At 41.0% G+C, this 16321-nt stretch overlaps 1 protein-coding gene across 3 annotated transcripts in view; it reads right to left on the minus strand.

The window, feature by feature from the left end:
• Positions 1 to 16161, minus strand: part of nf1a (neurofibromin 1a) — a 60786-nt gene extending 44625 nt beyond the window's left edge. For all 3 annotated transcript variants that reach the window (XM_057350303.1, XM_057350302.1, XM_057350301.1), the window contains exons 1-28: positions 15874 to 16161; positions 10740 to 10883; positions 10568 to 10651; positions 9676 to 9866; positions 9424 to 9530; positions 8675 to 8742; positions 8492 to 8567; positions 8216 to 8373; positions 7742 to 7915; positions 7528 to 7656; positions 7329 to 7403; positions 7115 to 7246; positions 6871 to 6999; positions 6184 to 6297; positions 5540 to 5619; positions 5299 to 5422; positions 4954 to 5200; positions 4778 to 4851; positions 4593 to 4676; positions 4172 to 4516; positions 2850 to 2989; positions 2635 to 2757; positions 2395 to 2478; positions 2170 to 2286; positions 1862 to 2043; positions 1533 to 1744; positions 928 to 1089; positions 137 to 240 (exon numbers count right to left, since the gene is read on the minus strand). In XM_057350303.1, the coding sequence (XP_057206286.1) occupies positions 137 to 240; positions 928 to 1089; positions 1533 to 1744; positions 1862 to 2043; positions 2170 to 2286; positions 2395 to 2478; positions 2635 to 2757; positions 2850 to 2989; positions 4172 to 4516; positions 4593 to 4676; positions 4778 to 4851; positions 4954 to 5200; positions 5299 to 5422; positions 5540 to 5619; positions 6184 to 6297; positions 6871 to 6999; positions 7115 to 7246; positions 7329 to 7403; positions 7528 to 7656; positions 7742 to 7915; positions 8216 to 8373; positions 8492 to 8567; positions 8675 to 8742; positions 9424 to 9530; positions 9676 to 9866; positions 10568 to 10651; positions 10740 to 10883; positions 15874 to 15933 (3719 nt within the window). In that variant the 5' untranslated portion in view covers positions 15934 to 16161. The remainder of the gene's footprint in view (positions 1 to 136; positions 241 to 927; positions 1090 to 1532; positions 1745 to 1861; positions 2044 to 2169; positions 2287 to 2394; positions 2479 to 2634; positions 2758 to 2849; positions 2990 to 4171; positions 4517 to 4592; positions 4677 to 4777; positions 4852 to 4953; positions 5201 to 5298; positions 5423 to 5539; positions 5620 to 6183; positions 6298 to 6870; positions 7000 to 7114; positions 7247 to 7328; positions 7404 to 7527; positions 7657 to 7741; positions 7916 to 8215; positions 8374 to 8491; positions 8568 to 8674; positions 8743 to 9423; positions 9531 to 9675; positions 9867 to 10567; positions 10652 to 10739; positions 10884 to 15873) is intronic.
• Between the last annotated feature and the right edge of the window lie 160 nt (positions 16162 to 16321).

Raw genomic sequence — 16321 nt, forward strand, 5'->3', positions numbered from 1 at the left:
TACATAGGGATGACTATCAAAACTACCAGCAACAACTTACCTCCATTAAAAATACGCAAATAACCACATTACATAAAATGTCAAAACGTCACGATTTAACAGCATCGTCATCAGTGGTTTAACTAGAAACACGTACCTGGTGGGGTCGACTTCAAAACTGATCTGCTGCCATTCTGGTGTGGTGATGATTCCTCTTAAAAGCGGCTCCAGAAGCTTCTGCAGATATGTAGCACCATACACCTGCGAACAACAGCACATGCACAGGAACAGGACAGGAGATCATCACGTCACTAATACCATCATATTAGTGATTATACCACTTAAATCGCCCATTAAATCACTTGAAAATGATCTTTCCTTTGATTACATTTCTTATTGAAACAGGACGTTTAAAGGGAAGACTTTCCTTTTTACAGTTCATCAATATTTTCATTTTTATATATACATAAACTGTACATTAAATATATCTTTTAGATAAAAATCTATTCGGTTGACCTTTAGGACACATTACATATTGATGGTTTCAAAGCCACAATTTTAATGTGAAGTGGTTCACATGTATCTTATATATGCTAAAGTGATAGTTCACCCAAAAATGAAAATTCTGTCATCATTTACTCGCCCTCTTGTCAGTTCACACCTGTATGACTTTCTCCCGCAGAACACAAAATAAGATGTTTTGAAGAATGTTGTTAACCGGCACCCTTTTACTTGTATGGTCCATCCAACAAAAGGGAATGGGTGCCATTCGGTTACCAACTTTCTTCAAAATATCTTCTTTTGTGTTCTGCGGAAGAAAGAAAGTCATACATGTTTGAACTGACAAGAGGGGAGAGTAAATGATGACAGAATTTTCATTTTTGGGTGAACAAACACTTTAAAGGGTAAAAGAACGTATATGCTATATAGAAGGCAGTTTAACATTACCTTGAAGCAAAATGTCATAATCTTGCTGGCTAGGCTGTTGCCTCTGAAAAGCGTCTGCATAGAGTCGGCCAGTTCTACTTCTTTTGAGAACATGTTCCATAGCAGCTGATAAAGCAGATGTCGCGAGTCGAACAGTGTCACCAACACCCTGGCCAGCTCATCCTAAAAATCACCACAACACGTTAACCACATCTTCTTACCAATGGCCAACAACAGACCCAACATATTACTGCTGGTGAGCTAGCATAACTAATGTTTCTGCATACTTCAACAAAAAGTTGTTTCAACAAAAGAATACGTTGCAAAACTTTCCGACTTCTATTTCAGTGGTTCTCAAACTGGGGGCCCCCAAGATGGTTCCAGGGGGACCACAGATTTTGTGTCATTTTAGAAATATAGATTTTTTTATAAATTTTGTGCAATCAAACATCAGAAAAACAACGCCACCAACCAAAATAATTGATGTTTTAGCATTGTTTAACTGAATATTTTCTTGGTTTAATTAAAATTTTAAGTTTAAGATTATAAGTCTTTATTTGGGGGGCCGCAAAGCAATGCACTCTACACAAAGGGGGCCTTACAACAACTATTTAACAGTTACTCACCCATTGGGAACAGGGGACCACATTGGCCAACGCCATGGCAATGGGCAGCTCGCCCTGGTCACCCATCATGGTGACCAGCTCGACGAGTCTCTCAAAGCGATCAGCCAGCACGGTCTCTGCCAGCGTGTCGAATTCAGTCCCTTGCTGAAGAATCTTTGTGAGGACCTCCAGGAATGTAGCACGTGTCTGTAAGTCCTTATGGTACCCCAGCCCTGTTCAGAAATAAAAAATAAGAATCAGTCAAATCTATAAATTCATTTACGGAGACACTATTGGTCACACTTCATAACTGCATCAATAGCAACGCTGACAATTTTACTGTCTCTCACCGATGGAGTGCATGAGGCCACTATCCACATTGGCATTAAGTAAGTTGGACATGGCCAGAACTGTGCAGTGACGCAGAGACGCAAGCCGTCTAGACATGCCACGTTTCCTCCCAGCCACCTGCTGTCCATCTTCCTCGACCTCACTGCAGTCATTCAACAGGTTCATGAAGAGCGTGAAGTACCTGGAAAAGAGTGAGGAGCAAAAGAGAAATAAAGAGACTTTAACACTATTTTTAATTTTGGGTTCATTTCAAATAGCATAAGAAAAAGATTTGTTTGGAAATCCAGTGGCAGATAATTAATCTCACTTTAGAAACAGCTGTGACTTGGCCTCCATGAGCTCCACACCATCACCCTCTTCAGGCTGCAGGGGAAGACCAGCCAAAAGAGAAACAACCGCCTCCATACTGGCCTGGTCCAGATCCCTACACGACATTAAAATACATGACTTGAGACGGCAGAAAAGTCTCTGGTTTCAAGGCTCAACAGCTTTTATATTGGTGGTAAAATCTATGGAATTTCAAACACTATACCGTGTCAGACATTTGATGTCATCATCTGCTGCCTGATTGGAGGTTCCCATCACCCAGTCTGTGAGATACTCCACCATTTTATTTCTGGAAACAGCAGTGACATTAGGCATCCCGTAACGTTTCAATCCATATACTGTACATTTAATGATGCCAACATATTAAATACTGTTGTGCTATGTACAGAGAGAACGAAGTTGATGATCAAAGGAATCAATAAAGGAGATTTCATATTCAGATTACCTGAATTTCATCTCCTGGCAGAAGGAGAGATCATCTCTGCGCTGCATCATCACCTCCACCAACTGACACAGCTTGGTTTTGATCTGAATGGCATGCACCCCGTTTCCTAAAATACGCACATATCTACAGAAAAAGGGAAGCCAGAAAATATAACATCGTCATCTGTGCGAGGAGGAAACAAAAGTCAGTCCGAACAAAAAGAGTGGAGGTCTTACCTGACCAGGTTGAGCATCATGGTCTCAATGCTGGCCGGTCCCAGATGCTCAGAACTTCCCTCAGTATGGCTGTCCAGCAGATTCTTCATAATGGCGATGGTCTGCTCTACAAACAGTGTGTTGGTGTCTGTAAAGGGGACCTGGGGAAGTGAGGGGAAAAAATGTCCATACAAAAATTCTTTCATTATTTTCTAACCCTCACGTCATTCCAAACCTGTATGACTTACGTTCACTAGATATATTTATAACAATGCTTGTAACCAAACAACAGTGGGCCCGTTGACTTCCATTGTACAGACAAAAAACACCTCTCATTTCTCAAAACATTATCTTTTGTGTTCTACAGGAGAAATAATCATTTGTTGGCATGAACTCCATCTTAAAAAACTAAGAAGCTGATCATATAAATAATAGAAATAATTCATGCAATGACTAGTTCATGTAAGATTCAGACGATTTAAAGAATCTTTGAGGAGAGAAGCAGTGTAGGGCCTATCATCTGGTATGACTAGTACTGGCTGAACCAATAATGTTTGTCTCCTGCCACCTTGTGCCCAAAACCATAAATGACGCAAAACTTTAAATGGACAACATAAAAAAGTTAAACAAACAATATAACATTTAAATGGTTGTAAAAAATTGTAAAATTAAAATGTACAGTATGTTGACATTAGCATAGTATTGGTTGTATTGAGTTCAATCTATGCTGATTGATTATAGATAGATTTTATACAGAATATATTACAGTAATGAATTATTCGTTGTTTTTGCATTACAGCATTGAGAATTTAGAGGAAAATGTGCTTCACCACGAAAACGCCAAAATGCAATTCATTTGTGTAGAGACTGAACATTTTGGAAGAGGTCTTCCCATTTAAGGGACAGTTCACCCACCAAAAAAAAATTCTGGCATCATTTCCCTCAAGTTGTTCAAAATCTGTATAAATTTCACCACCACTGACTACTACCATCGCCACCATTGACTACCATATTAAGAAAAATTACAATACTAGTCAAAAGTGCCCCAGAACTGTTTGCTTTCCTACATCTTCTGCTGTGTTCAACAGAACAAATAAATGTATAAAGCAATTTTTCCTACTATGGTAGTCAATGGTCGCCAAGAACTGTTTGGTTACAAGCATTCTTCTAAATATCTTTCTCTGTGTTCCTAAGAACAAAAAACTTTATACAGATTCGGATCAATGAAGACAAGATTTATTTCTTTAATGTGCTAAAATATATTCAATTACATCCCCACATATTAAATCACATAACTCACTACTTCTAACACAAAACCTAATTCTTCAGATTGCACAACTCACCGGACCCTGCGTGTCAAAGAAGCGTCCGATGCTGTTGCGTAGCTTGGTGAAGAGCATGGGGTAGAGAGCTGGACTGAGCTCCAGTCCCACCAGGTCCTTGACGTTGGTGCGAATCTGCACACCCACCTTTTCGTGGGTACAGACCATTAGAGACAGCAGACGCTCCAAAAACCTGTTGAGAGACGTTTCGCTGTTCACCTCACAGGAGCCCATGGATATCATAGAGCTCTTGCGCTCGGTCAGAGGGCCCATGGGAGGACTGTAGGTGCCCAGACTGGGTGTACTGCGCTGTTGGAGACACACCCCACCCAGGGCGCACAGGAAACCAGTCATGTTGATCCATTCCTAGAGACAGAGAGAACTGCAGAAGGGGGAACCAGATGCAAGGAGAAAGAAAAAGATTTTGTATCGTTTCAGTTACCTGCCCATCTTCCACTCTGCTTTTTGAGTGATTGAGTATTTGTTTCGTTGCTTGCTCCCATGTTGCATGCGTGTCTTCCCATGCCTGCAAAAGACAAATATGACTTAAACGTCAGCTTATTTATTCCTTTTTAAACTCAAATGTATACACATGAAACATTCAGATAAAGGTATAATATAAATCACCTCTATGTTTCCAGCTGTAGGGTGCTTTATCCTCCTCAACAGGGCCATCACTCTCTTCTGAAGCGTGTTTCGACCTAAGCACACAAAAAGTTTATAGGACAAGCACAAGAGCGAATAGTCAAATGATCCATGTATGTGCTGTGCTAGATTTCATTCGATTTCATTCAAGCTCCAACCTGTGGCCATCATATTGCTGACAGATGCGAGCTCCATGAAGGTGTTGTAGTTGGGCAGGACGGTGTGCATGGGCAGCTCGTCCACGCTGCAGCGGATGTCCGCCTCCTCAGAGAGATGGCGAAAACAGGACATGGCCACAAGCACGGCCTCAGCATCAGGACTCCACAGGAAGGTGTACAGACACACCTCAAGCTTGGTCTGAGCCTGTCTGCTGATGGGAATGAGACTGCCTTGTGTAGCACACTCCTGCAGGGAAAAACACAGCGCAGGTTTATTTCAACTACATCAGTTTTATGTTTTATGGCTGTATATTGGTTCCACAAAAACGCAAAATACATGTGTACCTTGTTTTTTAGTAGGAACTTGTTCCTGCATATAAGAATCTCCCTGAGCCACTTCAGTATCTCTGTACTGTTGATCATCTGGTGACCGATCAGCTTCTTACATATCAGGAATAACACCTGAGAGCTGAGCGAAGAGAAGAAAATAATTTGGGGGGGCAAACTATCGCTATAAGTCACATCTTATTGGCCGGCTGAAATACTTCCTCCGATCATCTGAGAGATCTTTTATGATGTCACCCACCTGATGTCCCAGAAGGTCTCAATGGTTGCATCGGGGTTCCACTGTTCGATGGTTTCTGGCTGATGTAACACCAACAGCGCCTAGGTACGGATACAAGCAAAATTTAGTTTTTTGGGTTGACGGGAAAGGGGCCGATCACATAGAAAGCGTTTATTGCTGTTAGACACGCCTTTTTGAATTGCTTTCAGTTGGCAGGGAGTGTTTTGCGCAGAGATCTCGGAGCGCCCGAAGTTGAAAAAAACTCAACTATGAGCAGAAAAGTGCTTTACATCATGTGGCTTTTTCTCCATTGTCCAATCGAATGAAAGGAGAGGCGGGTCTTCCGATGTGGTGACGGAACTTTACAGTTGCTTGAAACGTCCGGAGACTACAATGATGAAGGAGAAACTTTTGTTGGTTGACGCGGGTTGACCGAGCAAGGTCAGAGCAAGCGCCCTCTGCGTGTACCTTTTTAAAGTTTCTGATAATATGACTAGAGCGCTCGCGCTATAATCCTTGACTGACAGGACAGCTGTTTCGGTGGTTACCTAGCAACATAAAAAAACCGCTGCACGCTGCTCTTTTCAAAGTCAACCAAAAGAGCATTCTATGTGATCGCCCCCTTAGGAACCATCCTGACTGCGCATTTTGATGGGATGGATTACCTCCATGGCTTCCTGTGAGAGTTCGACACTGTGGTTGAGAGGAACCAGCGCCACCAGACCTTTGATGAGCTCAGCTGTGCTGTTCTGGATCTCTTGACCGGATTTACCAGGGTTCTGATAAAAATGCATTGAACACAGTCAATTTTTATGCAATTCTGTCGGGTGATGCTTATGGTGCATAAATGCCACTTTTCTTCTGAATTCTTGAAAGCTGACCAAATATAGGGTTGTCTAACTTTAGAGCTTGTGCTTTATTCAATACAACTGCTAAATAATCAGAGTGATATTAACACAAAAGACAAGATATTAAAAAGAGAGAAATAGGGGTATCACAATATACCGGTATTGACAATAACAGCAATATTAATAATAGTGATTATCAATATCATGTTAATACTACACACAGTATTGTAAATAATTGAGGTAATTGAGGTCTTAAAGAGTTTCTCTACGCCTCAGTACAATCATATTTCCAGTGTAATTCATTGGCCAAGAAATTGAAACAAAATAAACGTAATTTTTTTGACTAATATCATTATTTATTATAGGGGGAAAAAAGCAATAGATATCGTGATAATAGCGCTATCGATAATACCATGAATTATTTTGGGAACGCTAATCGCGTAATAAAAATCTGATATTGTAAGAGATACAGATAACTCCTCCGTTTCACAGGGCCGTACTCACGTGTAGCATTAGTTTCGGGTCAGCGTGGATAAGTTTGACCAGGGCGAGCAGCAGAGAGCGTGAGTCAAGGTCTGTGGACCTCTCCTTAAACTTTAAACTGGTCGTCATTTTTTCTTTAAAAGTCAAACTCTGCAGAGAAAAAGCAAAAAGTGCTTTTCAATTCAAGCTAAATGCATAATTGGTTGAATGGTAGATGTGAGAGCATGTGTGTTTTTATAGTGTATTGTATTAGTGCGTGTCTTACTGATGTCATCCTCAGAGGTGGATGGGCACTGAGACTTTGGATCACTCGGCCCAGCGTGTCCGCAAACATGGTACGCAGTTCACCTGAGTAGCAGTAGATGGCGTCGATCTTTGGCCACCAGTCCAGGTGAGACTAGAAAGAACATGAATGATGAACATTAATAAAAAGCAACAAATGACATCATCACTTTTAACTCCGTAGCGTTTGTACTTACATTGGTGATGATTTTGTGTAGTGAGTTGACCAGGACAAAATGAAAGGTAGGAGGAGAACTCGAAGCTAAACACACCTAGACCCAAAACGATAATTATAATACAAAAATTTGTACACAGAGCAACAATTAACAACTAAAATCAAATACATTATTTAAAGAACAGAGAGAATGCATATTATGGGACATTCACTAAGCTGACCTTGAAATGCTGGTTGTTACGAGGATTGATGCGATAACACGACACAAAGCAGTCGATCATCAAATCCACATCAGCGCTCTGGCAGCCCGCCCCCCTCGAGAACGGCTTTGTGGGGTTAAACAGAAGACCCTAGGAGAGAAGACATGCCCAGGTTATACACAAAGAAACAGACCAGACATTATTTCCACTAGGCAAAGTTAACATAACCCCGTACCTTAAGGTCCATTACAATAGACTGAACTAGGAGAAATATAACAGAATTATCTTCCCAGTTGATGTAAGTGCATGCTTTGCAGAGCTTGACGCAGGCGACGGCTGCGCTCTCTGTCAGCTGTCTGCTGCCGCTGTGCTGTCCCAGAGCCTTCCGGAGACTTTCCACAAAGGACTTCTGTTAAATTAAAAAAAACTTTGTAGCTCCAAGAAAGTCAGTGTACATCTCTGACCTCCGACCACTGCTGTTTCTTGGCAAAACTGCTATATAAATCACATCTGTACGCTGTATACTGAGATTTTTAGGTTTTCATTTTAGAACTGCCAACAGTGCTTTGGTAAACTGTTTTCACAAAGCTTCATTTCGATTATAAGGTGTTTTTTCTTAAGCACTCATTTTTGTGTGCCACTACAAACAGAAGTGGCACGCGCATCTCCAGATAAGACTTGAAAAACTGTCGTCACTGTGACCTCAGACCTTGTTAGCTTTCTCCTCTCCACCAACTTCTTTGGTAATGCTCTGTGTGATCTCGGGACACAGAATCAGGAGGATGATCTGCAGCGGCCACACTGCCGCCTTCCTCTTGGCGCTCTCCGCAAAACTGTCCACCAGGTCGAACAGCTTTTCTGCACAGTCTGTGTACATGACAAAAACATACAGAGATTTAACGTCTCCCATACTGGGTACTGGCAAGACGAGTGACATAATAGTGTAATGAACAAGTGTTCAGATATCGATGACTGTGTTGCTTACCGGCCATGTCAGCCTGGGGTCTCTGATAGAGCATGGTGAACTCATCGGGGTAATGCTCCACCCAGTTCCAGAAAGCCTGCGAATACATTCCATATATTTAGTATTATTGCCTTTTATCTGGTTGTTAATGAGAATTATTTAAAAAGTATATACTTCAAGTTTTATTATTTGCATAGCACCTACCTTTTCCAGACTGCTGATTACTGCGAGCTGGGCGGGTTTTTTCAAAGCTTTGAATTTGAGTACTGTTTCTAAAGAAAATTTATAAAACATACAAAAAATTCAGCAATTCAAACAAATGGTTTTAAGAATAATGTGGTCAAGAAACTGTTTTTAATCCTTTAAGGGGTCATATGGCGCGAATACGTGTTTTTCTGTGTCTTATTAGTTGCCCATGCATGTATTAGACACGTAAAATTGCAAAAATGAAAGTGTCGGAACAAATGATGCATTCTATCTAAAAGCGAATGCTCACCCAGACCTGCCTGAAACGCCTCGTGTAACCACACCCCCACAAATCGACGTCAGTTCGTGGTATGATTTGACTAAGACCGCCCAAATGTATACGCAAGTAAGGTGGGCACACCTGTCAGTACAATTGCTTTGAAAACTGATGTTCCAAATATGGTAAGAAGCGTTACATTTCCCTCACACGCTTGCAGTATTCGACCAATCACTATGCACTGGTTAACTGGACAATCATAGCACACCTCGCTTTTCAGAGCGATGAGCTTTGTAAAAAATCAGCGTGTTTCAGAGAGGCGGAGCAAAGAGGAGATCCAAAAATGCACATTATGTGGAAAATACAGCATTTTTTAACCTTAAATCATGTATACACATTGCATTACATCTAAAACAAACCATAATATTCGTTTTAGCCGTGTCATATGACCCCTTTAATCAAATGATCCATGAAACAATGTGTACTTTACCTTGTAGCAGTCTCTTTAACTTGGAGCAGTCTACACTGATATACTGGATGAGTTCAATGTCGTGGACATCCACTGTGTCCTCTGTACATACTGTAAATTCCTGCAACCTGTGACATTGGAAAACATCTGTCAATAAAGACTGCTATTATTCTAATGCTATTATAAGAATATTTTGGGGTCTGAGCTGTGAATCACAAATTGAAAGAGGCCTTAAATTGGAGCTCTGCGGAACCCCTGGTGTCTGAGAGTTACCTTGTAGAAATACGGCTGAAGACGGCGTTGAAGTTGTTGCAGCTGAGAGAGAAGAGAACGGCAGAGGCGGAGCTACGCAGCTGAGCGGCGTGCTGCTGGCCCTCACGGTACGAGTGCAGGAAGTGACAGATCTCAGGCAGCAACTGCTTCACCAGCATGGCCTCATCCAACCTCAGGCAATCCTTCGGTTGCTAAGGGAAAAATGTGCCAATAAACAAACACTTATTCCCCTGCAGGGATTCCCGTTTATGGTACCGATACCATTAGATTCTGGTACCGTTCTGAAGCCAAAATCTTGGTAATGAGCCAACCCTACTCCTGTATATTGAAAACACATTGAACACATATTTTTGTATAATTTTGTAAATGTTTACTGCTTTTGTCCTCCTGGAAATATATGTTAGTACATTTTGCATTAACAGAAGTAATTGCACAAGACAGTAAAGGGACGTCTTCCATGCAAGTAAGAAAAAAGTTTAAAAATCCAAAGGAAAATCCAGATCATTTCTCAAGACAAGGAAACACCTGCAAATGTAATAAACTGCTGCAAGGACCAGTCCAGCGCCTAATGTCTGCCTAAAGATTTAATTGTTTTTCCAGGACTCTGTGTCTAATACTTAAAGTTAAGACACAAACCATTTCTAGATAGTTTTGTGCCACTGATATATCAAGATAATCTAAACTTTAAGCAAATATTTGAAATAGGATTCAAGCAGTTTTAACGCTGTGAGACCGGTCAGGGTGTGGAAAATGCAATAATCAAATGATTGTAACTATGAAGCAATTGCGATCAGCTATAAAGCTGGAACAATGTTCGCTGTGGAACAGGACGTAGTACAGTTGAAAAATGGGATAGGTTGGACAAAGTCCACTTTGGGTTATGACTACTCACCCCCGCCAGACACTTCTCCAGTGTGTCCAGGATAATCAGCTGGGAGAGGTAGAGGTTCTTCTCTGCCGCTTCGCCGAAAATACGCTGCGAATGAGAAAAGCACAATTACAAATGTTGCATTGTGCATTTAGATCTAAAAGCACCACATTTAATGTCAAAGATGTAGACTTACCATGTTGTTCACATTTTTGAGTATGTTGGTCAGACCATTGATGACAAGGGCGAATTTGTACTTGGAGATGTTTATCAAACATTCTTTGTTGTGCTCGGTGCTCACTTTGTTGTGGGTGCTCTGTTGTCCTGTCTTTGTAGGTAGCTGTGGGTGAGAGAGAGAGAAACAAAACGTTTGACATAAAAACGCGGCACCAAATGTACAGTTCTTTCACAAAGAATTAAACATTTGAGATAGACCACAAATGGATCTGGCTGGCAGGTGTGAATGTTGGATTCCTGTGGCTCAGCTTTTAAAGCTTATGTTAACTCTTGGGTGGAGAAAAGCTTCCAACACGTGCAAAGCACAGACCGAGAAGTCAGAGGTCTGACGGTCTTCAATATGACACGCCCACCCCAGGAGAACATCTAAGCACTAAAGACTCCGACCCACTCATCCCGGGTCTAAACTCTCCAACTTTAGGTGTTAAAACAATGAGCCCCAAGCTCTCCAGACATCCGCCCTCTGTCGCACACCTGCGGCCCAGCACATCTGCTCTTGCGCTGTCTTAACGCACACACAAGCAGTTAATTCTTTGCAATGGGAATGGTGAAAGAACGCAAGGTCTGGCCATCTTAATGAAGCATGTGTAAAATGAGTGGGTGGAGTTCTCTCTCCCTTTAAGCGTTCCCTGATGAGAAATTGCTCTTTGCCGTTTCAGAACACCACGGTTCCTCTCAAAGGATCTAAGGAGCGTCGTTTCAGTTACTACATTAGCTTGTCAACGTGTATACAGTCTGTGAACGAATGTAAACAAAGTTGGCAAGCGAGCCCAGTGGAAAAAAATTTAGTTCGAACCAAAAACAAAACCACGGGAAAAGAATTGATCTGATTTGGGTTAATGATCAAATAAAGAGCATTAAAAACAGCATGACAATACAATGATGCTTTATAGCGCACGTCACTGCAAATTATCTAGCCTACAAAATAATTCACCCTACAGATGTCATTATTGGTTGCTAGGTTTAAGTGACCTAACAGCTGCATGTCAAAAAGAGACTCTGGGAAGCCCTGAGGTCCTTTCCTTCTTTCCGGTGTGTGACTCTAACAGAAAAGCATGTGGTTGGAAATTAAAGTCCTAAAACCGGAGAGGAGTCAGTCTGTTAATCCCAGGACCATCAACAACACACCCAACACTACATATCACTGCATGCACAGACCACATACACTCACATAGTATAGCCTTGTTGACATCCATTTTAATGCTGGATACCGATGTTTCCCAGGAACAGTTTAAAATTCCAGAAAGGTCAGGGACAGATCGCTTCGCTGATGTGCACTCGTATGTGTTATGAAGTGTGGACATAACAATAAGAGATAACAAAAAGACATATCTGATACACTAAACCAAATCTAATTCAAATATTATGATATGAAGCCATTTTGATTGTTTGGGATTATGGTGTAATTAAACTTTTATGGGCAACCATTCAAGAGAAATATGAGTTTCTGCCTCTTCCATTAATGGTTAAAGGGATAGTTGTTCACCCAAAAAATGAAAATAGAAATTATTTTAGGAATTACTCACTCACTTACTCTCTCTAGTTGTTCTAAACCCGTATAATTTTTTTGTTTGGTTGAACACAAAGAAAGAAATTTGGAAGAACGCTTGTAATTAAACAGTTCTTGGACCTCACTGACAACCATAGCAGGAAAAATTACAATGGTAGTCAGAAGTGCCCCAGAAATGTGGAATGATTTTGCGGACTAACTTAAAAAGGTATTGCAAACTGCATTTGCAAATGCGTTTTCTATTTGTTCGTGTCAAAATTGTGACATAATTCATAATTCATTTGGTGTTGCGCAGACCGAACGGCATAAAAGCACTACGGGACAGACTGCTCCATGCTTTTAAAACGCACTCATGGAACATTGATGTCATATTCCGATCGTTCTCCGCAGCGATTAATTAAGTCGAACACATCGGTCTCTCTCCTTCACACGTTAATCAAAAGCAAGGTCGGAAGTCAGAATCAATGTTTCACGTGGCGCATTTTGAGAATATTTTTACCTGAATGACAGCTGAGTGTTAATGTGCTCAAATTAAAACATTTCGCGCTTTCTTCCGTGACAAGTGTTCCGCACATGCATCCGACATAAAGGAAAAATCCTATCCAATGAAGTGTTTTCCTTGTTAACTTCTATCTTTTGCGATGTCCTAACAGCTGTAAATAACAAACAGCGCGTCAATGTCCGCTAATGTCCGATTCACGACGTAATGACTCATTTGAACCGATTCATTTTGTTGAAACAACTCATATGTCAAACACTGAGCTCACGAGACTCGCTGTCTAAACCCATTAAGTCAGTCACTCAAAACACCTCAGAACACAATCGTGCTTAGTCCATTTAACAAGAGTGGTTTGTAAGATTTAGTATTTAAAGTTTATTTATGACAATGTGTAGTAATAAATTACATATATAATAATTAAGTTCTGAGTAGACATGTGCCCGTTTAACCGCGGTTACCACCAAATCCTGCTGAAACCGAGCTGGCTGCGATAATGCAAGGTATCGTTTATTTTATTGATGCGTAGCTTGTCCGTGAAGCACGGCTCTGGGATCAGTAGAAATGCTGCTTGATCTAAAAGCAGTGCGAGTTTGAGTCGCTTATAACGTGCATTTGAAAAAGCAACACCCGTCAAACATGATCATTATAAATATACTTTATTATCATAAAAATACCTGAGGAGGCTTGAGGATCGGTGATAAAAACATGTCCTTAGGCATTTCCTACTACTACGTGTGTTATGGTCTTCTTCTGCAGTGCGTATTTGGAGTTTCTGCACGAGAGCGCCCTCTGGCTTTCGGATGCAGCAGCATTTTACTGTACTTCACTCACAAGTTGTGCATAAATCACGTGATATATATTTTCGGTTAACCGGGCATATGTCTAGTTCTGAGTTACTTTGAGTTTTGAGCTAGCTAATTTAATTTAATTTTATGTGGTAAAAATAAAGAAGGCCAGTGCAGGGCTCTAGACTAGTTGCACTGGTGCGCCTAAGTTAGGTGCACTTTTTTTAGTCGCACCGTTGAGAAATACGGTCGCACTCTAGAGCCCTGCAGTGGCAAAAATACAGTTTTTTGCAAAGAGGGCAATAAAGGAGGATTGTGAAGAGTGACAGGTTATATTTGTGTCAGATCATTTCATAGCAAATACATCACTTGAATATAAAACTAAATAATTATAACTGTATAAAATAACAAATACAAAGTTTCTTTGCATTTATTGGGCTCGCAAGTGTAAAAGTGCAAATATGAAGCGGTCTATATCCAACTATTTTAAAAGACAGAGTGACAAATTAACAGCACGATTCATCAACTGAGATCATTATGCAAGGTCATTATGATTACCATAAAAAAGGGTGCGACCAAATTGCAAGTTGGTGCGACCGGAAAAATGAGTCTAGAGCCCTGATTTTAATCCAAAGAAATTACCGTAGTTTCATTTGTGCATTTCTTGGGAATCAAACATGATGCTGGCATTGTTAAAAACATTTTACTGTACACAACTAGTGATGATAGATTCTAGAAACAAAACTTTAATTTGTTCACACAAATAACTTTATTGTACATTATATCAGTATAAAATGACAAAAAATGTGTAGTCTGTATCACTGTGTAAGGGACTGATTCATCATTCGGTTCACTGAATCGAACTGCCCGAAAGAATAGGTTTGCCTAAAATAAATCAGACTTCCCAACTAACACAGACTGCCCCATGCACAAATAAAATGCAACATTTATGAAATACATCAAATACTTTAATACGTTTTTTCCCAGACAAAAGGTTTACACAAACAACTGTCATCTTAAGTACATGTCATACTCTTTCTTTCCTGTATCTAAGCCTTGGCCAAATATTTGTATGTAAATGTCCCAAGCTGGAATCTATGTAGAATACAAAGCATCATCAACCTCTCATTCCTGAGTCAGAGAGATGACAGATTCGTTTTCCATGACCATGCAATGGCATCTGTGAGGTCATTGTTGCAAGGTACTCTGTGCATTCATACAGCTGCTGACAGGGCAATAACCAGCACACAGAGTTTGCCTTTTACAATTTGAGAAAATACAAAAGTGACACATCACTGACGTTATTATGGCTAAAGAAGCAATTTCATTGTAATCTCGCAGTTTCTATTATATTCTTAAAACTGCATTGTTACTGTTGGCTGCTGTCATTCAGAAATCTATTTCTTTTTTAAAAAGGTGGCAAAAGCTTGACGCATTAAGCCAAATAAGTGCCTTAAGTTCTCTGTTTTAAAGAGCTTAAAATCGGCTTAACAGCAAAGGAGCTTAAACCCCTTTTAAACTTGAATCAAACTGTTAGAAAATCTAGCCACAGCACAGATACAAACCACCGTCAAAACCAAAGATTTCAACTGGATGACAGCACAGGATCAAACACAACTGCTATGACAGAAACTGATGGGGAAAACAAGCTATTCCTATAAAAACATAAAATAAGCCTAAACTCGATTCTAAACTATAGAATGCATAAAAACCATTAATTTCTATACAAAATACATAATTCTGTGCATGTAACTAGATTTCAGTATCAAGAAACCAGTGCGGTTTCTGCACATACGATAAGACGTTTTGAGCAACAGCGCTTTACAAGTTTCCAACCACTTTTAACTCATTGACCAATGTAAATCTTGCAATGCAAACTATGTTCGATTTAAACATGTTTGCAGGCATGCACGGACTGTAGACGCCAGTAAGGTTGCTTCAGCTATGCGATCTCATCCCTCTCTGTATGTCAACAACACAGAGGGAGTCTGATTCCCTTTGTTTATATTTAGCCACGGCGCGCGACCGACTCATCTGAACGTTCATCGATTCAATCGCGAAGCCACAGACCAACATTATACTCTTCCGTTGGCCAAAAGTACCACGCCAGGCCTAACCAAGATCATCCTCGTATTGCATTTGACCATCGAAAGCCCAAATCCGCCAACCCTTCCATTTTCAACATAAACAACGCGCGTGCACGCACATGCACCCACCATTTCGCCATTTGCATGCTCACTTTTTCGCCTCGAAACGTCAAAGCCCACCAGCGACCACCCGAGCTGGGTGTTTTCTTTACCTGTTCGTCGAATCTGTTAATGATGGCCTGGACCCACTCCACGGGCTTGTGCGCCGCCATGCTCAGGCGGATGCGCGCGCCGCAATGTCTCCTATCAATCACTTTTGCGATCCCGATATCTGCTCCCGATTCGCCCCCTACGCACCGAATACGTCCAAAACAGCTCCGAAAAAAATGCAGGAGGAGAACAGCGGAGGAGGTGAAGGAGGTGGAGGGAGGAGGGGGGTCTGGTTTAGTTTTTCACTTCAAGCTCACTCCACCAAGCCGCCATGACACACACACACCGGAAGTTTGAATCCTCCTCTCGCTCGCTCCAGTCTGGCTGTGGAGCATGCGGAGTAGCGCTACTAAAGAACCGAAGCGTTTACATGAGTACAGTTCCCTACTAAAGAACCGAAGCGTTTACATGAGTACAGTTCCCTGCTAATAGATATTATACGTTCTAATG

Source organism: Triplophysa rosa, linkage group LG14 (genome assembly GCF_024868665.1).
Source record: "Triplophysa rosa linkage group LG14, Trosa_1v2, whole genome shotgun sequence".
Lineage (NCBI taxonomy): Eukaryota > Metazoa > Chordata > Actinopteri > Cypriniformes > Nemacheilidae > Triplophysa > Triplophysa rosa.